Here is a 27,844-nt window from a genome sequence, read left to right as displayed (position 1 = left end):
CCCCCAAGACTACAGAAAGGGTTCCCTTTGATGCCCCTGTTGGTGACCTCAAGGACAGACTGCCCTGCCTAACCTCTGCTCCCTGCTGGGCAGTCGGCCTACCCCACAAATACGCAGACAGGAGTCACTGTCCCCCACTGTTACAAATCCTGGTTTGGCCTTTGTTTTTTGACTCAGTCCACCAATTAACATCCACTCGTGTAAGAAAACAATTTGCAAGCAAAGTAAACATCTGAATTACTCTTGAGTAACTTCCTGCACCCCAGGAAGGTGGGGAAGTTGTGAGCAGCGTGGTTGGATCCCTGGTTTCTTGCACAGCATGTGGGCCACCATGCCGAAGCAGCAGCAAGTAGGGTTTACCGGAGGGCCACCGGGAATGGGCCACGTGGGACCCCCACTGTCCACAGGCACCCGACTCCCAGCTGCAAAGCTGCCCTTGACTGATGATGATGTCCGGCAAATGGCAGTATATTCTGGAAGGCTGGATCAGCCTGGTCGGCTAGGACAGGCGGATCCTGACCCTCACACTGGAGTGGGTCACGAGGGCGCCATAGTGGCCCACCCAGGAACGCGTGTCCCTCCCATACTGCTCAAAAGACACGTAGCGGATACCCTTGCCGAAGTTGGTGAAGACATGAGACACCTGCATGGGGAAGGAGAGCGGGAGGGTGAGGACCTGTGGGACCTTCCCTTCCTCCCCTTCCTCAACAGGCACTCCCCAAGGACCAGCAGGATCCCAGGCCCTGCTCTAGGGGCTGGGGATACGGCAGTGAAGAAAGCAAAAAGACCCTGCCCAGGTGAAGCTGATAGTCTCATAGGGGACTCAGACACTGAAGACAACTGGGGGTAAGGGGCAGCGGGGTGGGGCTGGACAGTGAGTGAGCAAAGGCACCACTAAGACAACACGAGCAGAGACCTGAAGGAGGGGAGGGAGTCATGTGGGGATCCGGACAAAGAGTCTTCCAAACAGAGGAACAGGCTTGGGGCACCTGGGTGGCTCAGTTGGATAAGCATCTGCCTTCGGCTCAGGTCATGATCCTAGGGTCCTGGGATCGAGCCCTGCATCGGGCTCCCTGCTCAGCGGACAGCCTGCTTCTCCCTCTGCCTGCCGCTCCCCCTGCTTGTGCTCTCTCTGACAAATAAATAAATCTTCAAAAAAAAAAATTTCTCCCTTAAAAAAAAAAAAAAAAAAGAACAGTCAGCACAAAGGCCCTGAGGTAGAAGTGTCCTGGAGCAGAGAGGAGAACAGGAGGTGGTGTCAGGGAGGTAAAGGGCAGATCATGTGGGGCCTTGTGGGCCATGGAAGGACTCTGGCTTCTGCCTTTTCTTATCCTTTGCAAAATTTTTTTTAATTGAGATAATATTCACCTAACACAATGCACCATTTAAAACTATAATTTCGTGGTTTTTAGTATATTCACAATATTATGCAACTATGACCAACTAATTCTGGAACATTTCCATCAGCCCAGAAAAAAGCCTCATATCCATTAGCTGTCACTTCCAATTCCTCCCTCCCCCTAGCCTTGGCAACCACTCATCTCTCTGCTTTCTCTCTATATGTCTTTGCTTCTTTGGGACATTTCCTATACATGCAGCCCTACAGTGTGTGGCCTTTTGTGCCTGGCCTCTTTTCACTTAGCATCCCATTGCCAGGGTTCATCCATGTTGTAGCATGGGTCCATACTTCATCCCTTTTTATAGCTGCATGATAAAACTTTGGCTTTTCCTCTGAGATGTAGCCCTAGGAGGGTTACAAGCGTAAGATGTAACCCTAGGAGGGTTACAAGCGTAAGATGTAACCCTAGGAGGGTTACTTGTGATCTGACTCACTTTTAAATGGGATCTTTCTGGATGTGTGTTGGGTGGGGGGAGGAGGAGATCAGAAGAGGAAACAAGGCCACCTCAAGGGTTTGATTTTTTTTATTATTGTTATTATTTTTAGAGAGTGCACCCAAGCTGGAGGGAGAGGGGGGCAGAGGGAGAGAGAGGATCATAAGCAGGCTCTGACACCAGGCTCAATCGCACGACCCCGACCTCGTGACCCAAGCTGCAATCAAGTCAGACACTTAACCGACTGAGCCACGCAGGTGCCCACAAAGGTTACTTTGATAATAGGTGCGATAACTCAGCACAGGCTTGGGAGCTGGCCTGGGTGTGAAGGGAGCCCTGCGTGCTTTAGCGTGACTTGGGGCCAGCCACAACCTTGCATGCCTCAGTTTCCTCGACTCTAGAATGAGGATAGAGGCAAGGACTTTGATTTAGCAGTGCCTCCCAAGCACCTAGAGCAGTGCCCAGCACACAGTAGGGGCTCTGCTAATGAATTAGTTGGCAAAACTCTGGGAAGAGTACCCGGGCGGAAGTAAGGGTTCGGTGGTTGTTGGCTGTTACTGTTAGACTTCCAGCCGTGATGAAGGCTGAGAAGGGTATCTGAGCAGGTGGGAGGTGGGGTGGTCTGGAAGGCAGTCTGGACCCACCTGTCGGCAGCCTCTCTCCGTCCACTGAAGGACCGGGTTGGGTGAGGCCGAGAACTTGACCACTTCGTTTTCGTACACATCCAGGAGGCGGACCCGGAGCCGGTAGATGCAGCCACAGTTCTCTCGGGCACCCCACCTGCCAGGTGGTGGTGAGCCTTGATGCCCCCGCCACCCGCCCGGTCACCAGGCTGAGGGCTACGCCTCCCTGCACTTTGATGAGGGTCACACACCCCACACTGCATATGGAGAAGTCAGGCCCTGGGAATTTGCGGGGAGGAGCCTGGGTGCTCCTGGGGTGGATTCTAGAGGCTTCGCCTTGGATGAGTGTGCGTGGAGGGGGAGGAGGATGGTGTCTGGGGAGGAACCACAACCTGGGAGAGGAGGAGCCTGGGTCTTTCTGGGGAGGAGCCAGAGCCCCAGGGAAGAACCTGGACTTTGTGTGGGGGAGCAAGACCTGGAAGGAGGAGCCCGAGTGCTTTGTGAAGGAACTGGGGTGCTCTGGAACCAGGGCCAACTCTGTCCCTCTGAGTCTCAGTTCTCAGGGCGCAGTGCTCCGAACCTTCCTGAGGACTTGGGTGTCCACAAGCCCTTAGGGTCCATGCTGACTGTGGCGATGAGGGTGGAGTTCATGAGATGGGGCACCTCGTTTCAGACCAAGCCAGTCAATGGCCCCCATGTCAACAACCCCGGGGCCTGCTGAAAGGGGACAGGGAAGGGTGCAAGGGGGGGTGCTGAGCTCGTCAAGGCTCTGCCCCTCCCAGCCTCTGCAACTGTGAGAGTATCCCCTCCCCACTCAGCCTCACCGTGAAGGGCACGCAGTAGCCGCGGCCAGACCAGAGGGCTGATGGGGGGCACAGAGGAACCCTTGTGCAGCACGGCTGCCAGCCCCGAGGGCACTCGGGGTGGGTTGCCATTCTTGACTCACCAGTCGGCCACACAGATCTCGATCTGGGCACTGTCCAGCAGCTCCTGCCACACTCCTTCCATCACCAAGTCTACAAGCTGCCTCTTAAAGCACCATCTGGGAAGGGGAGATGGTGTAGGGATGAAGGAAGCCACAGCCCAGAAATCACCTCCTCCAAGAAGCCTCCCCTGACAACCCTGTCTGAAGCAGCCCCTCGGGGTTTGCTCTCCTGGACAAGATGTAGGATGGGCGGGGCATGCCCACTGGCCTCTCCCCTCCTCTCCACCATCCTCCACCAGGCTCTGGGCTCCAGGAGGCTGACCTGTATGTCCCTAATATTTGTGGGGACTGGAACACGAGTACAAATGGAGGCCCACACTGGGCAGGAATTCTGGAGCCTCCTAAATAAAGTGTGGAAGCCCAAGGGCTAAGGTTGTACTGCCTGTATGGACAGGTCTCCCTTACTCTCCCATTCTTGCTGGGTTAGCCAATGGGAAGCGCTAGCAGGAGAAGGAAGGGCGAGAGGAGAGTAAAATCGGGTTATTTAGCCTCCCGGCTCCCTCCCAAGGGATCAGCGTGGGACTGCCGTGTCTCTCCATGAAAGGGCACGGCTTCACGGGGCCCTCTTCTCACAGCCTTCCCTGTCTTATGGCTCAGGAACTGCTTCCTCCCCTTACCCTTGTCAGGTCTCGGGCTGGACATGACCCTTTCCCTCACTGTTACTAGCCTGGGGTTCATGGAGTATCCCTTGTGGTCTGCCTACACCTTTGTAAACAGTCCTTCTCCCCTGATTTGAATATGCCATCTAAAGATCTAGAAGGATAAAACTGTGAAGTTACTGGAAGTGATTATGAGAGAATACTGTTAGGATCTAAGGGTAGGGAAGGATTTTTCATGCAGAATTTCAAAAACAGACTCTAAAGCGAAAAAGAAGAATTTGATCATATGAAAATAACGACAAAGAACACCATGGTCACAGTTAATACAGATGGTAGAGTGGGAGATTCCCAGTGTCCAGGATGGACACGGGGCTAACATCTAAAATACACAAGGAATTCTTGTATATCAACAAGAATGAGATATCAACTGTAATAGAAAATATGAATGGGCAATTTCCAAAAGAGGGAATCCAAAAAGCTAACAAGCACACGAAGAGATGTTTAATTATTAGTAAATCGAAACATGCAAATCAAAACATCAGTGAGACATCACTTCACCCCTAATATACTGGCAACTACTAGAAAGTTGGGTAATGCCACAGGAGAATGGTTGAACATGGGGGGAGGGAGCGAGGACAATGGGGATGGGGTGTGAGAATAAAGAGAATCAGTCAGTCAGCTGTTCTGATGTCTCTGTAGACTCAGAAGCTCTGGAGCCAGATTACCTGGGTTCAAATCCCAGCTTCACCATTTATTAGGTGTTGGCTACCCTTTGTGCCTGTTTCCTATTATCAAGTGGAGATAATGCTATCCATGTCACAGGGTTGTTGCCAGGATTCAAAGAATTATATGTAAAGCAGCTGGAATCGACTAGGTCCTCTAAAGGTTTGTTGTTTTGTTGTCATCATTATTTTACTGTTTATGTGTTTCATGTCTCCCGCGCCCCCTTTCTGAATTCCCCATTTCTGAATTTTCCCTGTATCTCTGGCATATAAAACAGTGCCTGCCATCTGGCAGGCCCTCAACAAATATTTGACAACTATTTGACTGACTGAATAAATGAATGAGGGAAGGAGAGGGTGAAGGTGAGTGAGGGTGAGAATGAGGACAGAGGGGTAGGGTTTCTCCCCCTCCTCGGGGCCCTTGCTCCAGGGATCAAGGGCCACTCACTGGAAAGAAGTCACGAAGCAGGTCTGGGAAGGAGCCCCCGGCACCAGTGTTAGGTTCTTTTCCACAGCCCAGCCGTTCCCGCCGTGCTCTACCTCCCAGCCTCTGAAGCCCTCTGTGGGATACAACAGGGTTGAAGACGACGGATTCACCTGCCGCCTGCCCAGAGAACTGCCCGCCGCCACCCTGTTTGCCCCGCCCACCAGCTCCTCCCTCCGGCGCTCCACGCCCGGTTTCTTCGACCCTGGCCCCGCCTCCCAGCCGCCGGCATTCCTGGCCCCACCCCACGACCGCGTCACTCAGCCCTGCCCACCCACTCAGCTTCTCCTCGGCCCCATTCGGCCCCGCCCCCAGCCCGCCCCTCAGCCCCTCAATCTACTCGGCTTCTCCCTGGCCCCGCCCCGGGCTCGTGCCATCATGGCCCCACCCTCTCCTACCACAGCCTTCGGGCTCCTCCTGCCTTGGCCCCGCCCACTCGCTCAGTTCCCCCTCCCCACAGGCTCTCAGGGTGGCTTCATAGTTCTATACAAGCCCCGCCCCCGCCAGCACCCAATCAGCTTTTCCTCAGTCCTCCCTGGCTCCTCCCTCCTTTTCCCCGCCCACTGAGTCTATAGTCCCAGCCCGCGTCATTCCCGCCAGGGCCCTTGGCTCGTCCAGCTCTTGCCTACCCAGTTCGTCTCCCTCCACAGCCCACAGCACCCGGCCCCTCCCACCCAGTCCATCTCTTTCCCAGCCCCGCCAGGCAAGTTTCCCAATAGCCTCTCCCCTTGGCCACGCCCCTTGGCTCCCTGCCCTGGCCCCGCCCTGTCTCATGCATCCCGGCCACGCCCACTCGGCCTGGCCCGGCCCCCCCCCGCCGCACACAACACTTTGGTCTACCCGGCCCCGCCCCCGGCCCCGCCCCCGGCACGCACGCTCTCCGCAGGAGTTGAAGATGAGGTTGCGGCCGAGGGGCGCGCGCAGGCAGTACCGCGCCAGGGCGCAGAGCGGGAACTCCTCGTCCTCGCTGTTGGGCGGGCAGCGCTGGGCCACGGCGTAGAGTGCGCGGCCCTCGGCGCTGCGGTCGCGGGCCAGCTGCAGCAGCCACACGGTGGGCCCGTCCACCACGTCGCGCCAGGCGCGGCACACGGCGCGGCAGCGCGTCACCAGGGCGCGCGGCGGCACGTGGCTCAGCACTTGCACCAGCAGCTCCGGGGGCAGCGCGTCCAAGGCTAGGGGCGGGTCCGCGGGCAGCCGTCGCCGCGAGGGCCGGGCGCCCATCTCCGGCCTCCGGAGTCCTGCGGGGTGAGAGGGGTCAGCAGATCAGGGCAGTTCGGCCTCCCCCACCTCTCCCAGGCCGCAAGATCCCTGCGGCTTGACCACGACCCCACCAGCTCCAGTGGGGGGCCGCGGGACTGCCACGGCCCGTGAAACCCCGGGCACCTAGTTACTGCCAGTTGGCTCTGAGGGCGATCGGCTGCTCACCTTTCCCCCTCGAGCGAAAGGGCCCTGGTCTGACCAGGACTCCCCCAGGACTGCTAACCACGGCTTCTATATCTGGCCGGTGCATTTGTGTCAAGCTAAGCAGTTTACATGTATGATCATGAGCACAGAAAAAAAACAAACAAACCCAAGTACGGAGCCATCTCCACCCCATACCCCAGCCTGTCCCAACCCCTGTCTTCAGTTCATGAAATCTCTTCACTGAACATTCTTGTCGCCTTGCTAGAGGCGTGGCCCATCCAAGCCTCCAGACCATTCTTCCCTCCTTCCCCAAACTCCCGCAGCTATGATTCCCGTGTCCTCAGAGTATAGTTCACCACCCTGCCTTGTGCATTACCTGCTGATCAGATCACTCCCCGCTTCATGATTTTAGCTCCAGGCTCCCTGACACTCAGGCTGCTCTTCTCAACATTCCTGGCAATTTCCCCATCCAAGTAGATGATCCTTCCTTCGGCCACCTGCCTCTCTGCTCCCTGACCTGCTCTACTCTCAGCCTCTCCCTTCCATGGTCACACCTAGACTTTGTCTCCATAACCACAGACTCTTCAGAACCTCAACTCAGGGAGCTCACTCTCCACCGTTCACCCATTCTCCCTCTAGCTCTTTCCTTCTAGTGCCCCAGACCCCCCCATGATCCTTCCAGCCCACTGTGGTCCCCCATCCTTTGTGTCTACCTCCTTTTCATGGCCCCTCAAGCCCTCAAGTCCTCATTTCTTCCTTACCCAGCTTAAGTTGCTTCGATAGCCATTAAAAACATTCTTTGCCCACATCCTTGTCCCTGGCTTCCTCCAACACGTGACCCTGGTTCAATCCAGCCCTCCGCCTGTCCTGTGGCTATACCCAGTTTAAGGTGACTGAACCCAGTTTAAGGTGACTGAAGAACACACAACTCCACTGGCTGGTCTCACTTCCAGATTGTGAACTTGACCCTCAAGCTGGGAAGGCTGCCTGACAATCAGATAACATTTGTTATTCACAGGCTCCTCTTCTCTGTAGATAACTCTAACACCTTCTCTCCCCTGGCCCCAGCTCATCACACCTCTTCCCACCTCTTCATTCTCCCTTTGCTTCTTATTGTGCAGAAACAAATTACAAGCAATGAGAAGTGAACTTTCACAGGTGCCTACCACCCTGTCTACCACCCACCCACCTGCCCTGGGGCCTCTGGCTTTCCCACGGTGACTGCCCTGCAAACGTCAGCCTTCTGTGTGACCTGCTCACACCCCTTCCGCCCACTCCAGGTCACACAGTCTCACAATTGTCGCTGTCTCCTGCGCCTTAGAATCCCCCTCTGCACTCGATCATTCTCAGCAGCCCACACGGTGTCATCCCTCTCGTCTGGAAACAAACCCTCTCTTGACTTCACCCCCACCCCTTCCAGCTATGGCTCCATTTCTTTGCTTCTCTTTACGGTAAAGCTTCTCCAAAAAGTTGTCACTAGTCTCTGCCTCCAGATTTTCTACTTCTGTTCTCTCTTAAACCTTCTCTAATCAGGCTTTGCCCCTCCACCCCGCCCCCGCTCTGTAATGTCAAGGTCACCAATGACCCCTTTGGTGCTAAGTCAAAGTCAGGGTTCAGTCCTCACTTTGACACTGACACTGAGGGTTACTCCCTCTTCACTTGGCTCCACGCCACCACACCCTCTGGACCCCTCCCATTCACCTGGTGGCTCCTAGTGAGTCTCTTTGGCTGTTCATCCTCCATCTGATCTGAAATGTCAAAGATTGGTGTTTGAACCTCCTGTATTCTCCATCACCACTCACTCCCTTGGGGATCTTGCACATTCATACACCTCCCACCTGGGCCATCACTGTCTCTCTGCTTCTTTCCCGAGTTGTCTGTTCCTCACTAGTTGCCAGGTCGGGTATGAGCACCTGAATCAGGTCCTATCCCTGTCTTACTCAGAACCGCCCCGCCACCCCCCCCCCCGGGACTCCACCTCATTCAGGATAAAGGCAGAGTCCTCACTGTGGCCCACAAAGCCCCACACAGTCTGCCCCCATCACCTGCTTGCTCTCATCTCCTCCTCACCCGCTCTGCCCAGCCAAACGAGCCTCCACACCTCAGGCCCTTTGCACAGGCTCTTCCTTCCACCTGGATCCAGAGGATTTCTATGCTCACCTCCACATTTCAAGTCTTTGCTCAAATGTCAGCATCTCCATGAGACCATCCTTGGCCACCTTATTTTAGGAGCTCATGACCACCCCTTACTCCCCCTTCTCTTTTCCTTACTGTATACTTCTCTAAAGCTCTTATTACCTCTTAATACACCACACACAAAAGTATATATAATTTACTTAATACCTTCTTTTTTTTAAGATTTTATTTTAAAGTAACCTCTACACCCAACATGGGGCTCAAACTCACGACACCGAGATCAAGAGTCCAACGTTCTACTGATTGAGCCAGCCGGGCACCCCTACTTAGTACCTTCTTCATCATGAGGGCTTGTTTGGCATACTAGATAACCAGTGTCCACACCAGTGCCCCCCACACAATACGTGTGCAATGAAGAGATGTTAAGTGAATGAACCAACGAATCATCACAAACCTACTCCACAGATGAGGAAACTGAGGCACAGGAAGGTGAAATACTTTTATTTAATGAGAACTGAGTGACTGGGCTCAGATCTAGTGAGAAACTCATTTCATCTTCCCCATCAGGGCGGAAGAGCCCTGCGATGAGTGCCTTGGGGGCTGGATCCTGCCAGCCTGGGTTCGAGTTCCAGCCCTGCCTCTAGCTAGTTCTGTGACCAAGGGCTTGTCCCTTAATCTCTTGTGCTCTGAGAACGAGGATGTTAACATATCTACTCTACGGGGTTGTTGTAAGGATGAAACGGGTTAATATTTGTAAAATGTTTAAGAAAAATCGCTGGTGTCTCAGAAATAAGAGTGATATTCAATTAATATTGAACACTAAATTATGTTAGTTGCTATTATTATTACACATCGTAAAAGAATGATGAACAGCCTTTCAGCTGTTTTTTTTTTCATCTGGTGACATTTACTGGGCCATTATGAAGCCACTGTGCTGAGCCCTGGAACTGGGGCATCTCACAGAATCCCATCATCTTGTTTAATGGGCAAAACGATCATGGGAGGTTGCCCTGGGTTAAGAGACTTCAATGATCTAATGCTTGTTATGTTGTCTAATGTCCGTAAGTGCTCAACTCATGACAGCTGTTATTATTTTTAAATAAGTTGATTAAGGTTTTGTTAAGGGGCGCTTGGGTGGCGCAGTCAGTTAAGCATCTGACTCTTGGTTTCGGCTCAGGTCATGATCTCAGGGTCGTGAGATCGAGCCCCGTGTCGGGCTCCGTGCTCAGCATGGAGTCTGCTGGAGATTCTCTCTCCCTCTGCCCCTCCCGCTTTTGCTTGATCTCTCTCTAAAATAAATAAATAAATCTTAGAAAAAAAGAAAGACGCCTGTATCAGGCTAGTGATCCATGGACATGGCAAAATGCGGAACCCCCCCTTTACCCTGATACAGGGTGACTGGTTATAAGACTTAAGAAACAGGGTGTGATTTTTTCCCCCAAGTGGTTCTTAGTTGCATTAATAATTAGCTGCCATTTATTTTTTTTATTTTTTTAAAGATTTTATTTATTTGACAGAGAGAGAGAGACAGCAAGAGAGGGAACACAAGCAGGGGGAGTGGGAGGAGGAGAAGCAGGCTTCCCGCGGAGCGGGGAGCCGGATGTGGGGCTCAATCCCAGAACCCTGGGATCATGACCTGAGCTGAAGGCAGACGCTTAACGACTGAGCCACCCAGGTGCCGCAATTAGCTGCCATTTAATAGCAAGTCCATCAGTCTGCCTGTCATGGACGTGAAACCCACCGGAGTGTGGTTCCCCTGCTTGGCTCCCCTTAAGACTGCTCTGGTCACTGGCAAACAAGGGATCTCTGGAGCTGGGGTGGCCCCTAGCAAAATGAGGGCAGACAGGCTTCACCAAGGAGCAAGGACCTTCAAGGGATGTACCTTATGAGCCCTGAGTATACAAAATCCTTGTTTGGGATGCTCTGCTGAGGGCCATAAGGAGCTCGTGGCCACCATGTCCACACGGCTGAATGCCAACCACTGGCTGGGGCAGTATGGGATACATAAGGCACGTCAATGCCCTGCTGTTTGGGACTGTGTGTGTTTTGGGAGGGGCAGTTATGTTATTGGCTGGCACAGTGACTGGGGGATGCTAATGGTATACAGTTTCCAGGACCCATGATGCTATGCAGACCACAATTGGTATAATAATGTAGCCTATCTGACATGCTCTGCTAGGACTTGGCCACTCTCCACTGTCCACTCCCCTCTCCTTGACACGGGCAGACCTCCGTGACCGCTTCAACTTTCAGAGCGCCATAGACGTGACATTGCTAAGGGATTTCCAAGGCTGGGTCATAAAAGAAGATACAGCACCGCTTGCACTCTCTCGGCATGTGTGCCTTGGGAGCCCTGAGTCTGGTGGAGTGCTGCTAAACGTTTCACCATCAGCCCTCTAGGAGGAAAAAAGAATCTGGGTTCATAGCGTTTGCTGACGTCTGGGTAAATACACCTACCATGACTGATCGCAAGCTACCAACGTCAAGTCCCCGAACTGTGGAGCTGGAGCGCTGCCCACAATCTGCTCTCCGAAGGCCGAGCAAGCTGCAGGCCACACACACCACAGCCCGAGTCACCACTGAAGTCCGGCTGCCCTGAAGAGAGCCAAGGAAGGCAGAGAAATGCCTGGAGAGCCCCAGCTGTTCGAGTCTCACTCCAGGGGCTAGACATAGCGGGGAATAAGCCTTCCGATGACCCAGCCCCAGCCACGGTCAGACGGCGCTGAACGCGAGCCCCTAAGAACTGCGAAGCCACGCGGAGCCCAGCCAATCCCCAGAGCCAGGAAATAATAAAATAAAGGTTATTGGTTTAGGTCGCTGTGTTTTGAGTAGTCTGTTATGCAGCAGTAGATAAAGGGGACAATGCGCAGTGACCTGCATTGCGTGGGATGGGTACCTTCCACAAATCCCCAAAAGAGCCCCCAGTGAGAAATAGTGGGTGCCCTGACTGCAGACACAGACCAATCTGGGTTCAAATCCTGACTACCCACTTCCTGCCTATGAAACTTATTTATCTCTTTTGAGCGTAATGAATGTAATTCAGGAATTGGGTAATTGTAATTGGGTTTCTTTGATTTTTTTTTTGTTTTAAAATCATGTTGTTTTTAAGTCCTGACTACTGGTTTATTATTACTTTTAAATTCAGAAATCTACTTTATTTTTATTTGTTGCCATGAGGCTAATTCTTTCTTTTTCTCCATTGTTCTTTTTTTTTTTTGGTGGTAAAATTCACATAACATAAAATTTACTATCCTAAGGGGTGCCTGGGTGGCTCAGTCGGTTAAGTGTCTGCCTTCGGCTCAGGGCATGATCCCAGGGTCCTGGGATGGAGCCCCACTTCCGGCTCCCTGCTCAGTGGGGAGTCTGCTTCTCTCTCTCCCTCTGCCCCTCCCCCTGCTTGTGTGCTCTCTCTCTCTCAAGCAAATAGTCTTTTAAAAAAATTTACCGTCGTAAGCCTTTGTAAGTGTACAGTTCAGTATTAAATATATTCATGTGCTACCATCCCCACCATCCATCTCCAAAACTCTTTTCACCTAGTAAAACAGTCACTCCCCAACCCCTTCCCCCCTGCCCCCACTAACCACTCTCTTACTTTCTGTCTGTAGGATTTTGACCTAAGTAACTCATATAAGAGGAATAATCATACGGTATTTGTCTTTTTTTTTTTTTTAAGATTACTTATTTATTTATTTGACAGAGAGGGACACAGCGAGAGAGGGAACACAAGCAGGGGGAGTGGGAGAGGGAGAAGCAGGCTCCCCGCTGAGCAGGGAGCCCGATGCGGGGCTCGATCCCAGGACCCTGGGATCATGACCTGAGCCGAAGGCAGACACTTAACGACTGAGCCACCCAGGCGCCCCAAGATCTTTTTTTTTTTTTTAAAGATTTTATTTGTTTATTTGACAGAGAGAGAGCACAAGTAGGCAGAGAGGCAGGCAGAGGGAGAGGGAGAAGCAGGCTTCCCGCAGAGCAGGGAGCCCAACACGGGGCTCGATCCCAGGACCCTGGGATCATGACCCGAGCTGAAGGCAGACGCTTAACCGACTGAGCCACCCAGGCGCCCCAGTAAGAACGTATCTTGAAGATTCTTCCAAACCACTACATTTCCTCATCCTTTTTTAGAGCTGCATTTTGTTTAATTCTGTGGTGGTTATGTTGTAATTTACTTATCCAGGAACGCACTGATGGGCATTTGGGTGGTTCCCCATCTTTTTCTTTAGATTTTTTTTTTTTTTAAAGATTTTATTTATTTATTTGACAGAGAGAGACACAGCGAGAGCAGGAACACAAGCAGGGGGAGTGGGAGGGGGAGAAGCAGGCTTCCCGCCGAGCAGGGAGCCCGATGTGGGACTCGATCCCAGGACCCTGGGATCATGACCTGAGCCGAAGGCAGACGCTTAACGACTGAGCAACCCAGGCGCCCTAGATTTTTTTTTTTAAAGATTTTATTTATTATTTGAGAGAGAGAGAGAGAGCACAAGCAGGGTGGGGAGGAGCAGAGGGAGAAGCAGACTCCCCGCTGAGCAGGGAGCCCGAGGCGGGGCTCGATCCCAGGACCCTGGGATCATGACCCGAGCGGAAGGCAGACGCTTAACCGACTGAGCTACCCAGGCGCCCCATGGTATTTGTCTTTTTGTGATTGGCCTATTCACTTAGCGTAACGTCCTCAAAGTTCATCCATGTTGTAGCCTGTGTCAGAATTCCCTTCCTTTTTGAGGCCAAATAATATTCCATTTTGTTTATTCATTCATCTGCTGACGGACATGGATGGCTTCCACATTACAGCTATTGTGACTACAGGTGTTTTTGTTGGTGTAATACCTTTATTTGGTTTTATTTAAATCTCTGGAATCTTTTGCATCTTGAAATTGTGGTTGATGACTCGATGACTCATTTCACGGTGACTACGTGCCTCAGTCGGTGGAGTGTGTGACTTTTGATCTCAGGGTTGTGAGTTCAAGCTCCGAGTTGGGTGTAGAGATAACTTAAAAAAAAAAAAATCTTAAAAAAAAATTCTCTGCAAGAGAATTTCAGGCAGTATTAAAAATTCTAACCAGATTGGTCTGTGTCTGCAGTCAGGGCACCCACTGTTTCTCATCGGGGGCAGCATTAAAAATTCTAACCGGGCACGGGGCACCTGGGTGGCTCAGTCGGTTAAGCATTTGCCTTTGGCTCAGGTCATGATCCTGGGATCGAGCCCCACCTTGGGCTCCCTGCCAGAAGAAGAGTCTGCTTCTTCCTCTCCCTCTGCCTCTCCCCCCTCCCGCGCTCTCTCAAATACATAAATGAAATCTTAAGAAAAAAAAAAAAACATTAAAAAAATTCTAACCAGGCAGAGGTATACTCATTTAGAAAGCATTTTGTTTCTGTTTCCTGAACTGAGGGCTGTCTATATGTGTGTATTTACTTGTAAACATTCATCAGGCCGTACAGCTTTAGGTACTTTCTGTAAAAGGTTTAGTAAAAACAGTAACAATAAAAAGAGATGGGAGTCCACGGAAAGGAACAAAAAATATGTCCAAAAAGCTCTCCCCAGAGTTCTCAAACAAAATATGGCACTATTCAAAATAAAGGCACCCCTGGAAACGAGTGAGCTAGCTTATCTCTCTCCTCAGCAGTTCCTCAAATTGTATAGGGCCAGAGACCTTTTTATAGTGACTGGAAAATTTTGCCCCAAAATATCTCCATGACTCAGTGATGATACCATTGACACGGTGTGTTTGCTGGAATACACTCACAATAACCATTATTTTATGATTATTTTTTTTTTCTGGCTCTGGGAATTGCCGGGGCAGAGGTCAGCCGTACTCAGGGGCTCTCCAGTCTTGGCGGCAGACAGTGGTGGGGCGGGGTCATCTGAAGGCCTATTGGGTCCCACCCCCCAGTGCCTGGGTCAGGGAGACTCAGCTGGGGGGCTGCACAGCTGAGGATTCCCCCCGCAGGCTTTTCTCTCTCTCCAGCTACAGCCCACTTCTGACACAGACCAGATAGTAGAACGTCATCTTCAAGGTTCCTGATTCATTAAATGGTCTTCATTTTATATGGTGTTTCGACTTTATTGATTTTATGACTTAATTTGTATGGGTTTTCATCTTTATTAATTTTAGCAGTTTTTAGTTGATTTAAAAAATTATTTTATTGGGCGCCTGGGTGGCTCAGTCGGTTAAGCGACTGCCTTCGGCTCAGGTCATGATCCTGGAGTCCCGGGATCGAGTCCCGCATCGGGCTCCCTGCTCGGCAGGGAGTCTGCTTCTCCCTCTGACCCTCCCCCTCTCATGCTCTCTGTCTCCCATTCTCTCTCTCAAATAAGTAAATAAAATCTTTAAAAAAAATGATTTTATTGATTTTATCAGCTAAGAGTCTACTAGACTAACTTACGGGTCACTCTTACATATTTATCAGCATACGTTTTTACTTGCGGTGGTATTGATACCTTTTTGCCCTTGAGATGTCATTTCACTAACTTGTTTTGTTTTAAGAACATGGAAGACTGAACAAACTATTACTATGAGGTGTGATACTTCAGGATCAGGCTAAAAAACATGTGGGCATTGTCACTGTCTCTCCTTAGGAGTTAGTGTTTATTCCCTGTATAATTAACTTTCCTATATGCTTGAAAATTTCCATTTTACCATCACGGGGAGAGAAAAGACCCAACTGTGGAAGATTCAGTATCTGTAAAGCCTATTAGGACCCATCTGTGGAGGGCAAGGAGCCTCTGAGGGTTTTCAGGACCTGGGGCTTCTGCCCCCAGCAGGACAGGTGGTGATCAGGAGCTCCCATGGGGGCAAATGATCTGGGTTCAAATCCCGATTCTGCCTCTTTCTCGGCATCTTGTAGGTAGGCTGCTGACCTCTGAGCCTCAGTTTTCTTGCCTGTAATATGGGGATAACTACTGCTTCTACTTCAAATAGGGTTGCTGTGATATCCCTAAGTCATGCTCAGGACTCAAGGAATAAGACCCAATGATAATGAAGCAACTAATAAGTTTTCATTCTAAAGATGAGGATTTGATAATCCGAAAGCATTAGAACCTAAGGTGAGATGCCTCTGCGGATTCACTTTGGGGAGAGAGGGAATGAGAGAAGGGAGTGGGCACCTGTGATGGTCACTGCCCCCTCTAAACTCTGCCAACTCCCCATAGCACCCACATTGAACGTGAACTCCTCAGAGAGAGTAAGGGAGCAAGCCACAAAGCCAATGCCAACAATACTACTTCTGGTAATACCTCACGGAGAGATACACACCACAGTGTAAGCTGGGCTATTGCGGTGGGGGATTCGGGGTGCATCCGCGCTGTGTTTGTGCACACGTGTGCATTTTTCTATTTATATTTGTACACAAGCCCTACGTTTCCCAGAATGGGTCCCTTTAAAAAAGAACCCTTATTGATGTATAATTTACATCCAATACAATGCACACGTTTCAAGGGTACAATTTGAGTTATAACTGTATACCACCGTGTAACTGTCATGGCAACCCGGATATGGAACATTTCCGTCACTCCAAAAAGTTTACCCCTTCCCTGTCCCTCCTTACCCCACCGATTTCCACCCCAGGGCCACCGCTAATCTGCTTTCTATCACTGTAATAACTCTTTTCTAGAAAAATTGGAGTCTGGAATAAATGGAATCATATAATGTGCCAGTTGGCAATTGACTGCCTTACGGCTCCAAGGTGCCAAGTTTGGCCATTTAAATCTTTTTCCTGTGCCGGCTGACATTTTGAGTTTCTCCAGTAGAGGGAGCCAGAGGATCATTACAGGAAGAAGCACCCCCCCCACCTTTTTTTTTTTTTTGGTCAGCTTCCAGACTTGGTTCCCCCAGGTTCCCCCAGGCCCCGCTCCTGCAGTGTGCAAGCCTCTCCAGCGCCCGGCAGTCGGCAACACCCCGCGGCCGGCACCTTGCTCTGGCACCCACCTCAGGCAGTTTCCTAGTGCCTGGAGTAAGACCCTTCCTTGTGAACTGCCTTCCCCAGCCTCCCAGAGGATGGACTTCTGGCAAGTTCCAGAAGGTGAATTTCCATCAAGTTCAAGGTGCAGCATCACAGGGACTCCTTTGCCCTTTGTGAGCCTCCTCCAAGAGTGCTCAAATGACATCTGGGTCTGGGACTGTCATCTTTCTCAAAAGATGTCCTGCATCTTTTATCCTTGAGAAAGATGCATAAATGCATCAATCTTGGATTGTAGAGGCAGTGGCCACTCCTTATGTCTCCTATTTCTGTATTCTTTAGCATTCTCTTTATTTCTTAGCAGCTATTTCCCTGCTATAATTAATAATTCTGTAGAGTAAACATTCTCCCTCCAAATGAATGTGGTTTCAGTCTCCTGATTGTGGACTCTGATACATATAGTGCAGGTTCCTGTGTCTCTTTCCTTCAGGGTAACATCTGCGTGATCCACCCACGTTGTTGCACTATCCATTGAACAGGTAAACCACAAGCTGTTTATCCACTCACCATGATGGACCCCGGGGTGTTTCCCTCTTGGGGGGCTACTATGAATAAAGCTGTTGGGGCGCTTGGGTGGCTCAGTCAGTTAAGCGTCTGCCTTTGGCTCAGGTCATGATCCCAGGGTCCTGGGATCGAGCCCCACGTTGGGCTCTCTGCTCAGCAGGGAGCCTGCTTCTCCCTTTCCCTCTGCCGCTCCCCCTGCTGTGCTTTCTCTCTGTCCAATAAATAAAATATATATAAAAAAAAAAGCTGCAATGAACATTCATGTACAAGTGTTTGTGTGGACATACATTTTCATTTTTTGTAACTACCTAGGAGTGAAATTCTTGGACCATATATTAAGTGTATATTTCACTTTACAAGAAAACACGCAATAATTTTTTTCAGCACAGTTGTGCCATTTGTATTCCCATCAACAACGGAGGAGATGTTGCTGGCACCTGCTACTGTCAACTGTCTTTTTAATTTTTGACAGAATGGCTTGTTTATCATGCCTTTGGGAGAGTTCTATCTACCTGACATTTTCCCTTATTAATTTCAAGCCTTTGCTCTTGAACTGTGGCGCTGCTGTGGTTTCTGACCTGCAACATATAGGTTACATAAGAACCAGCAGTAAGACAAGATCAAAATTCTTTGCTCTTTAGAATTGTTTGCATGTTCAAAGATTTGAGTGTGGCTTCCCCTTCAAGAAGGCAGACCGAGCTATTGATAACCAGGGCCTATACTAGCTTTTATTAGTCTTGGGTAGATTTTTTTTTTTTAAGATTTTTTTTATTTATTTATTTGAGACAGAGAGAATGAGAGAGAGAGAGCACATGAGAGGGGGGAGGGTCAGAGGGAGAAGCAGACTCCCTGCCGAGCAGGGAGCCCGATGCGGGACTCGATCCCGGGACTCCAGGATCATGACCCGAGCCGAAGGCAGTCGCCTAACCAACTGAGCCACCCAGGCGCCCCTAGTCTTAGGTAGATTTTTTAAAAATCAGAGAGAGAGAGAGAGAGAGAGGGCATGCAAGAGTGAGCAGGGGGAGGGGCACTCGAGAGGGAGAAGCAGACTCCTTGCTGGGTGTGGACATAGGGCTCGATCTCACGACACTGAGATCACGACCTGAGCCAAAACCAAGAGTCGGGCGCTCAACCAACTGAGCCACCCGGGCGTCCCAGTCTTGGGTAGGTTTTTTAAAAAGGCATCCCTTCTGGTGAATGCAGCCCTGGGGTAGCATAGCCTGGCAATCAGAACAAGGGCTGGATTTGAGCCTCCACTCACACTGCTGCCTCTGGCTGGCCTCATAATAACAGTCATATGTGCCTGGTCCTGTGCTAGAGGCTCGGTAAATAGTATCCCGGGAATACCAAGGTCAAATGCCAATGACAGATGGGCAATATCCTAAATGAGACCGCTGGGTGGAAGAAAACAGGGAGCAGGGAAGGCCAGCAAACCAGAGGGTGCCGCTAGCCTGAAGACTGTGCGGATACTCGCTCTGGCGAATTTCCCGCTAAGTAGGTAGATGGGCCCACTTTAGCCCCATCTTCAGGTTTTTCAAAAGAAACTGGAAATCCCAGCTTTTATGAGAAATCACCCAATTTTTCAATGTTAACAATGCATAAAAGAAGAGAAGTGAAAACACATTATGGCCCAGATAAGACAGATCTGCAGACCCAGGAACTGAATGCGCATGGCCATTTTGTGACTTCTATCCTAGCCCAGCTGATCTTCACACCATGAGGAAACCGAGGCCCAGGGAGGCAAAATGACTCACATAAGGCCACACGGCAGTCAGAAGTGGAGTGGGAATTGGACTCTGGGCAGTCTGATCTCCCTCTCAAAGGGTATCCTCTCTAGGGATAGCAAAGGCACGAAAAAGCAAAGTGAATGGAAGGGAGCCTATCAACAAAAAAGAAATCTCACTAGATTTCAGAAAGGCAGAAAGCAGACAGAAGTGTCAGGGCTAGGATTGAACTCAAACTGGGGACAAGGGAGTCTCAAGGACCTCCAGAGGCTTTGGACCCACAGTCAGGGGTCCAAAGGGGGGGGGGGGCAGGCTGGAGTAGGCATGCAGGCCAGGAGTGAGAGGGCAGAGTGAGGACAGAGGTTAGTCCATCTTTGAAAAAAACTGTGCCCAGGGGCTCCCTGCTCCCTCTCCTCCCACCTTCATGTTTTGCCACACAGATCTCAGGCTGCCCAACATTCACACACAAGAAAAACAAAACCATACGGGATGATTGTTCTCTAAAGGAACTGGATGAAGCCTCTGGGACGTGCCCAGGCTGCTGGTATCCCTGAGTGTAGCCCTTCCCACCCTGGCATCTGGGAGTGAGCTCCCAGCAAAGACTGGCTTCTTCCATACTAACGCTAATAAGTGTTGTCTCAAAACACAGAGTTCTCAGTCATCCCTTCAACTGGACAAAGAAGCCAATAGGAAAGCAGGACTATATTTATAACAGCCCTAAATTTCATATCACTTACTTTAAAAAAAAATTATTTTCTTAAGTAGTCTCTATATCCAATGTGGAGCTCAAATTCATGACCCCAAGATCAAGAGTCATGTGCTTTACCACCTGAGCCAGGCAGGTGCCCCGTCATACTAGTGACTTTGAAAAAGTCACCCAGCCCCTTGTTTGTCTGAAAATGTGATTGGACAAGCAAGGATCACCAGATGCTTGAAGAAAACTAGCAGCCTGAAAGAGAAGTATTAAGGTAAACAGGCAGAACTATAGTGAACTGACCCCAGAGGAAACAGCAATTTGGAGGGCCAAAGGAACACATAAGGCTGGCTTTAGGCTTCATAGGGATGTGACCTGCACAGAGACACATGGCCCTGCACTGCAGGGACTCCATGCTTGTTGTAATGCTCTGCTGTGGCCAGTGAGATATTTTCAATCATTTTTAAACAAGGGGCCTGCATATGCATTTTGCATTGGGCCCTGCAAATTATGTAGCTGGCCCTGGGTATACTTAGATTAGAGAAGATATTCAAAACACCGTAAGAACAGGATATTATGAAAAGAAGAATATCTTCTAGAAGAAAAAAAATTCCCCAAAATAGATTGGATGAGTTAGAAACAGGAATGTACTTTTCTCAAAAGGGAAAAATTAAAGGGGCACCTGGCTGGCTCAGTCAGTAGAGCATGTGACTCTTGATCTCAGGGTTGTGAGTTTGAGCCCCATGTTTGGTATAGAGATTACTTAAAAAAAAAAAATCTTAAAAAAAAGGGAAAAATTAAAGCTATGACAAACTGCAGGAAAAACAAAAAACTGCTTAAGAAAGTCATGGTCCAAATATGATATACACTAACTCTATCCCTGCTATGTCCGTTTGACAAAGTGCAAGAGAAAAGAGTCCATCTGACCTGGAGACTAGAGGCATTCTCCTTAGATAGACCTGTTTACTGGTTTTCAGAAGAAAAAGATTATATCTATATATATATACCTGACATATAACATTGAGTAAATTTAAGGTGCATGTGTTGATTTGACACATTTATATATTGCAGTGTGATTACCACTTTAGCATTAGCTAACACCTCTAATCATGTCACTTAATTATCATTTCTTTTTTGTGGTGAGAACATTTAAGATCTGGTCTCTTAGCATAAAGATTGTCTTTTCAACATATGATGATGGGAAATCTGCATGCAAAAAAGATGAATTTAGGCCTTTACCTCATACCATATACAAATATCAACTCAAAATAAGCCATACACCTGAATGTAAGAGTTAAAAATCATAAAATTTTTAGAAGAGGATAGGAGAAAAATCTCATGATCTTGGGTTAAGCAAAGACTTCTTAGCTATAACTCCAAAAGTGTGATCCATATAAGGAAAAAATTGATTAATAAAACATCAAAATTGAAAACTTTTGCACTTCAAAAGACACCACTGAGGAAATGAAAAGAGAAGCTATAGATTGGCAGAATATACCTCCCAATCATATATCTGATAAAAGACTCATACCCAGAGGCGCCTGGGTGGCTCAGTTGGTTAAGCGACTGCCTTCAGCTCAGGTCATGATCCCGGGGTCCTGGGATCGAGTCCCACATCGGGCTCCCAGCTCAGCGGGGAGCCTGCTTCTCCCTCTGACCCTCTCTCCCCTCTCATGCTGTTTCTCTCCTGCTCACTCTCTAATAAATAAATAAATAAATAATCTTTTAAAAAAATAAAAAAAAAATAAGAGACTCATACCCAGAATATATAAAGAACACTTAAAATTCAACAGTAAGACAAACAAACCAATTTAAAAATAGAAAAAAAAAAATTCGAAAAGACATTTTTGCCAAAGAAGATACACATATGACTAACGGGCGCACGAAAAGATGCTCAACATCATTATTATCAAGGAAATGAAAATTAAAATCACAATGAGACACCATCTCATGCCCACCAGAACGGCTATTGTTCAAAAGATTGGCGAGTACCTGGAGAAACTGGAACGGCCACATGTTGCTGGTGGGAATATATAATGGTACAGCCACTTTGGAAAACAGTTAGTTTCTTTAAAAGGTGAACATTAAAAAAAAAAAGTTAAACATAAGCTTTCCATGAAACGCAGCAATTTTTACCACTAGACTGTCTACCCAGGAGAAATAAAAATACATTCATAGCAGCATTATCTATTGGAAACAATCCAAATGTCCATCAACTGGTGAATGGATAAACAAAATGTGGTCTATCCATACAATGGAACACTGTTCAGCAATAAGACGAATGGAGTCCTGGTACATACTACATGATGAATGAACCCCCAAGTAGCACACTAAGTGAAAGAAGCCAATACATATTGTATGATGTATTTATATGAAATGTCCAAAAATGACAATGTCTAAAGTTACAGAAAGATTAGTAGTTGCCTGGGGCTGGGCTTGGGAACAGGGAAGTGACCACAAATAGGCACAGGGGATATTTTGGAGGTGACAGAAATGCTCTAAAACTAGTGATGTCTGCACAGCCCTGTAAATTCACTAAAAATCACTGAATTGTACACTTTAAAAGGGCTGACTTTTATGGTATGTAAATTACATCTCACTAAAGCTGTCACAAAAACCCTGGAAACTCGACAGTGAAAGCCTGGAAGACTTAAATATGGTAACAGAACAGACTGTAGACGTTATCAACCTTGACACTGTGAAAATAAATGTACAAGTAACAAAAGATGGGAAATGAAGGTGGGGGGAGGGGGAGACCGAGATGCTTGGCTCCGGATCCCTCTCTCTATTTCTCTGTCATTTCATTATTACCCCCTCCATGACCCAAGTGCCCTCTAAGTCATGGCATGGGTGAAGTGGGAGGTAAAGTTCCTTTGGCTTTTTTGGTATATTTTAACTTAAATGCAAGGAAAGAATATGCTTTTTTTTCAACCAACCAACCAACCAATCAGTGCAAACTGTCACCATAATTTACTTAAAATGCTATCAGCGAGAACTCACCCGCAGTCTTGATGGGGGTATAAATTGGTCTAGCCACTGTGGAAACAAGATGGGCATTTTTTAACCGAAGTTGAAAATGTGCCTGTTCCGTGACCCAGCAATTTGACCCCAGCTCCAGTACACATGTACTAGAATATTCATGACACGACTGTTTCTAATAGCTCCCGTCTGGAAATGACCCAGATGCCCATCTGGGTAGGATGTATAAGTAAATTAAGGGAGTCACAGAAAGGTATGCTAAGTAGCAATAAACAGGAGTTAACGTCAAGCACCCACAACGACATGGATGAACCTCCAAAGCTTCATTTGGGGTGAAAGACGCTGAACACAAGGCACCTACGGTGTTAGTCCTAGGACAACCAGACAGCCTGAGTTGCCTGGGGCAGTCCCAGGGTAATTAGGGTAATTAGCGGCCCCTATTGCTTCCAAAATTTCCTGGCTTGGATGGTAAATTATCTACTCAACACCAACGGCACTACTCTTAGAAAGTTCACAAACAGGCTAAACGAATCAAATATTGTTTATAGGTGTACACATAGGTACTAAAACCATAGAAAGAAGAGCAAAATAGGAAAATGAGTATCATAAAAGTCAGGGTGGTTGTTCCGCACCGAGGGAGGGAGAGGGCTATTAACCAGATGCGCCCAGGGAAGCTTTTGGGGCTGACAACGTCCTTGCGGTTGACCTGGGCCCTGGTTACATATTTCACAATTCTTTGTTAAACCCTACATCTGTTTTATATACTTTCCTGTCTGGACGGATGTTCTATTTCGTAATCTAAAAAATACTAATGCTATCGATAAACACCACTGATGTTATTGAACCCAAGAAAGAAACAGTCTCATTGCATCTTAGCACAAATTACAGTTCACATTTGCCGAGGGCTTTCTTTGTGCAAGGCACTCTGGAAAATTCTTTCTGTGCATCATCTCATTCCCAGGAGGCAGCAGTGATATTTCTGGGCGAGAAGGCATCACAGGAAGAGCAAGGGACATTGCTTTTGGGAATTGCTGGTGACAGGCCATGGGGGGCGCCCTGGGGAGAGGTGAGCGTTGCAGGTTCTCTATGGTCAGTCAGCCCTGGCTCAGCCCCACCCCAAACTCTTGTTCATGACCTTGGGGAAATGGCCTTCCCTCTCTGAGTGGAATTTCCTCTCCCTAAAATGAGAAACGTACAGGTACCCAACCCCTCTCTCCAGTCCCTAAATCCAAAAGCTCTGAAATCCGAATCTTTCCCAGACCCATTTGGTGGCAGAACTGGGTCAAACTGAGGTGAGATTTGATTATCCCACTGATTCCGAACATGCATTTCACTGAAGAAAATACCAGAGTCTTTGATTACACGGCGCTCCCCAGCCCCACCAGGGGTCTTCTGTAACGTTCAGAAGGGGTTCCCCATGACTTGCCTCACATTCAGAAAGTCTAACATCCGGGCCCCAAAGTTTTAGATAAGACAATGCAGACTTCTAATAATTCCCACCTTTTTGTGGTTACGGGAAAATCAAGCGCGATCAAGGCCTGGCCCCGGACGTCATTAGTTACTACGTTTGCAGATCACGTCCAGCTGTGGGATTGGAGCGCGCACCTCACCTCCCTATCAGAATCATGCCGTCATTAAAACCCAACTACAGGGGGCGCCTGGGTGGCTCAGTCGTGAAGCGTCTGCCTTCGGCTCGGGTCATGATCCCAGGGTCCTGGGATCGAGTCCCACATTGGGCTCCTTGCTCGGCAGGAAGCCTGCTTCTCCCTCTCCCACTCCCCCTGCTTGTGTTCCTGCTCTCGCTATCTCTCTCTGTCAAATAAATAAATAAAAATCTTAAAAAAAAAAAACCCAACTACAGGAATAGGGGCACAGGGCACCGGGGCCTAGGAAGTCAGGACCAAACACAGCAGGGCAAAAAATGAGCAACGTCAAGATCAGAGCCATTGGGTCAATTTTATAAAGGAAAAAGAAATGCCAGTTCAAAATCTATCTCAGGGCGCCTGGGTGGCTCAGTTAGTAGAGCGCTGACTCTTGATCTCAGGGTTTGTGAGCTCAAGTCCCGTGCTGGGTGTGGAGCCTACATTAAAAAAAAAAAATCTATCTCGAAGAAAAAAAGAGTAGAAGGAAGGGCGCAACTGTGGTTATGATGTTAGCTAATAGCACACTATGGTAATTGAGAAAAATCCTTCACAAACTAACAGCTGGGGTTTAACTGCCCATAATTGGTCTACACATGAATCGAAGGCTTTGCAAAATCTCACGGAAGTATCACAGACAGCTCCGTGAGGGAAGTACCATTTTTCAGCTGGGGAAACTGAGGCTTGGAGAAGTGGATCCATGGACCCAAGGTCACCCGACACCCAAGCGGCAGAGCTGGGATGTGAACCTGGGTGCGGAGGACTCCAGAGTTCCTCCCGCTGTGCGGACATCCTGATCTCCTTCTTAGTTCCTCCCTTGTCTTACTTTATTTTCCCCAAATTTTACCATAGAAGTTTCATCACATGGAAAAGTTGAAAGAATGGTAAAATGAACATCTCTATATGTTCCACGTTTTGCCATATTTGCTTTCTGTCCTTTGATGAACTCTTAAATACTTCAACGGGCATCTTCTAAGAAAGAATAAGGGGTGATGAACACTGGGTGTTATATGCAACTGGTGAATCACTAAATTCTACCCAGTAGAAACCAGCAGTACATTATATGTTAACTAAATTGAATTTAAATAAAAAATTAAGAAGGAATAAGGGGGCACTATAGGTCTACACTACCACTGAACACCATTACTTAAGAGAAATTCATCCTGCTATCTAATATTCAGTCCGCGAACAATTTCCCCCATTGTCTCAAAAAGGTCTTTTGTAGCGGTTTCTGACAAAATTGGGGACTCACATCCTGCTAGGGGTGGTCATGGCTCCCTAATCCCTTTTAGTTTAAAACACTAACTGTCCCGTCCATTTTCTTAGAGAGACAGTGCCTCTATAATAGGGAAAAAAAGGTAGATTCATTTCTATTTGATTTGTGAACCACATATATGACTTGATTGGATGAAAAAATTAGTATTTAAATAAATATAAAAACTTTATTTAAAAAATATTATTAAAGCAGATTCCTCCCGCCAGGCCTCACAAAATGGGGAGTCAATAGATCCTATAAATATTTAATGGACAAGGAACACGTTTAAAAGGGTGGTTTTTTGTTGTTGTTGTTTGTTTTGTTTTTTGATGTTACAAAAGCAGCCAATAGAGAAACAAAAAGGAATGTGTGATTATCCAGGGAGGAGGGAAACTTGGACACTAGTAAAGCTGTCTCTATCTATTTTTAGTAAGGGATTACTGGACATTGTCTAAAAGTTGACAAAATAAGAAATCATCCCAGAATTTGCTTTAAAGATCTGGAAGTGACTACCAGAAAAATAAAAAGGAGCAAAGGTTTAAAACGACGCACCACAGATCACAAGTTACTTTTGCCATTTCTGAAAAGTCATTTAATTACATAAAATTTTAACTGACTGTGGGGCCGGGGGGCTGCTTTTTCAAGGGCTGTGCTTGATGCAAAGCTTTGTCTGCCTTATCAGTCTTTTGTTCTTGTGTCATACCGGGGCACTTAAAAAATTATTTATTGTAAAAGTAGGTTCCTAATACCGCAGTCTTTCCAAGTTGTTAGTTACCAGAAGCTATCTAAAGTTGAAGGATCCAGATTGAAAGAACAAGATACGGGGCGTTACAAGATTATTACTCAACACTTGCAAAAGTTCACTTAGAAGAACAAAATTTAAATTGGGAAGAGCGGCCGCAGCTAAAAACAAACTTGCTAAATCAAGCACCGGTGTTGGGAGACTTCTGATTCACCGATTTTGCGAAGGGGCCGCCAGCCAGGAGAGACAGAAACCAGAACTGGTAAAAAGTGGTCTGGCCTTTCGGGCGCTGCCGTATACACGTGTTGATCGGGTACATTGGGGGGGGGGGGGGGGGGGGGAATTTATCCCACGGTGGCCTCCGCCGAGGAGCAACGGGGTGGAAGGCGAGGGCGTTTTAAAAGCAAAGCCCTTTCGGTACCACCTGGGGCTTTTCAAACGTTTGCGTGGCTCTGGATTTAAAGGGGCGCAGTGGGCGGGCGCAGCCTAGGACCCCGGCAGGGCCCAGGGAGCGGGGCTGGGGCACAGGACTCCCGGGGACCCGCCCCTCCCGGCAGGGTCTAGGGCGGAAGTCCTTCCCCGGGCTCCCCGGCTGGGAGTGGGGACGGGACACGGGGGTCCCGACCTGCGTCCCTACCTGTCCCGGCGCTCACCTGGCGGCCCGCTCGGAGGCGGCGGCGGGCTAAGATCCCTTTACCCACCCAGCTCTGGGAGGCAGTCAGGGGGCTCCCTGGGCTCGGCCCGACCCAGGCAGCCCCGGGACCGGCGGTCTGGGCAGTCGGTCCTCGGCGGGGGTGGGGGCCGGCGGCTGGGAGATCTGCGGGCGGGCGGCTGCGGCGGGCGGGCGGGCGGGCGGGCGCGAGGCAGGGGCGGGCTCCGCGAGGCGGCGGGCGCCGGGGGAGGGCCCAGCTGCCGCGAGGCCGGCGGGGAGGAGACGCAGCCCCCGCGCTCCGGGATCCCGGGGCCCGCCCCTTGGAGGGCCTACACTTGGCCCACGTGGGTACCTGCTGCCGGAAGCCCTGCGATCTGCCACCGCGGTCCCGGTGCCCACCCCAGCCACCTCCGTCGGGCGAGGTCCACCTCCCCGAGAGCCTCCGCCGTGGGCCTGGTTCCCCCTGCCTCCTCCCCCCAAATCTTGTCTCCTTCTCATTCCGGCCTCCTGCCTGCAGCCGCCTCCGCCATTCGAGAAGTCTCTCCCACCATCTGGCCAGTGCTGTAAATGGCTTAGCTGTGACTCCGACCCTGGGCCTGATGTGAAACTGAATCAAGTGCCCATCCATAGGGATTCTCTCGCATTTGCACCGGGTCCCCAGCGTAGAGTCTCAGAAGCCTGGCTCTGTTCTTGAGTGGACCCTCCCTCCCACACACACTTCTCTGCGGCAGCGACAACCCGTGCGTCCCTGCTTTAGAAACCCACCCACTCCCCTAAACTGTAGGCAAATGAATTAATCCGAGGTTCAGTACCAGTAAGGATGGGGCCCCGACCCATTTCTCTCATGACCTCTTGGGCCGCCCCAGCCCCAGTTCCTTCCGATTGCCCTGGATCGCCCAAGGGACCTCAAGAGCTTGA

At 49.3% G+C, this 27,844-nt stretch overlaps 1 protein-coding gene across 1 annotated transcript; it reads right to left on the bottom strand.

Moving 5' to 3' along the window:
• Positions 1–499: 499 nt before the first annotated feature.
• On the bottom strand, positions 500–27,099 carry FBXO17 (F-box protein 17). The gene is made up of 6 exons (XM_035023412.1): positions 26,928–27,099; positions 6,122–6,484; positions 5,211–5,322; positions 3,403–3,498; positions 2,478–2,613; positions 500–643 (listed from the first exon to the last, which is right to left on the bottom strand). Exons 2-6 carry the CDS (start codon positions 6,465–6,467, stop codon positions 500–502), a joined length of 834 nt encoding a protein of 277 aa, XP_034879303.1. The 5' UTR covers positions 6,468–6,484; positions 26,928–27,099.
• Positions 27,100–27,844: the final 745 nt, after the last annotated feature.

Source organism: Mirounga leonina, unplaced genomic scaffold (assembly GCF_011800145.1).
Source record: "Mirounga leonina isolate KUSES-001 unplaced genomic scaffold, KU_Mleo_1.0 Mir_177, whole genome shotgun sequence".
In the NCBI taxonomy this organism is placed as follows: domain Eukaryota; kingdom Metazoa; phylum Chordata; class Mammalia; order Carnivora; family Phocidae; genus Mirounga; species Mirounga leonina.
Note: the sequence above shows the minus strand (reverse complement) of the source record. Positions and strands in the feature narration are given on the sequence as shown.

Bases quoted from the DNA above. Each gene is read 5' to 3' on its own strand.
- FBXO17 (XM_035023412.1), bottom strand. From the start codon at position 6,467: ATGGGCGCCCGGCCCTCGCGGCGACGGCTGCCCGCGGACCCGCCCCTA. The intron at 5,323-6,121 runs GTGCGTGCCGGG...TGTATCCCACAG, and splicing joins CTTCAACTCCTGCGGAGAGC to AGGGCTTCAGAGGCTGGGAG. The intron at 3,499-5,210 runs GTGAGTGGCCCT...TCCCCTTCCCAG, and splicing joins TGCTTCGTGACTTCTTTCCA to ATGGTGCTTTAAGAGGCAGC.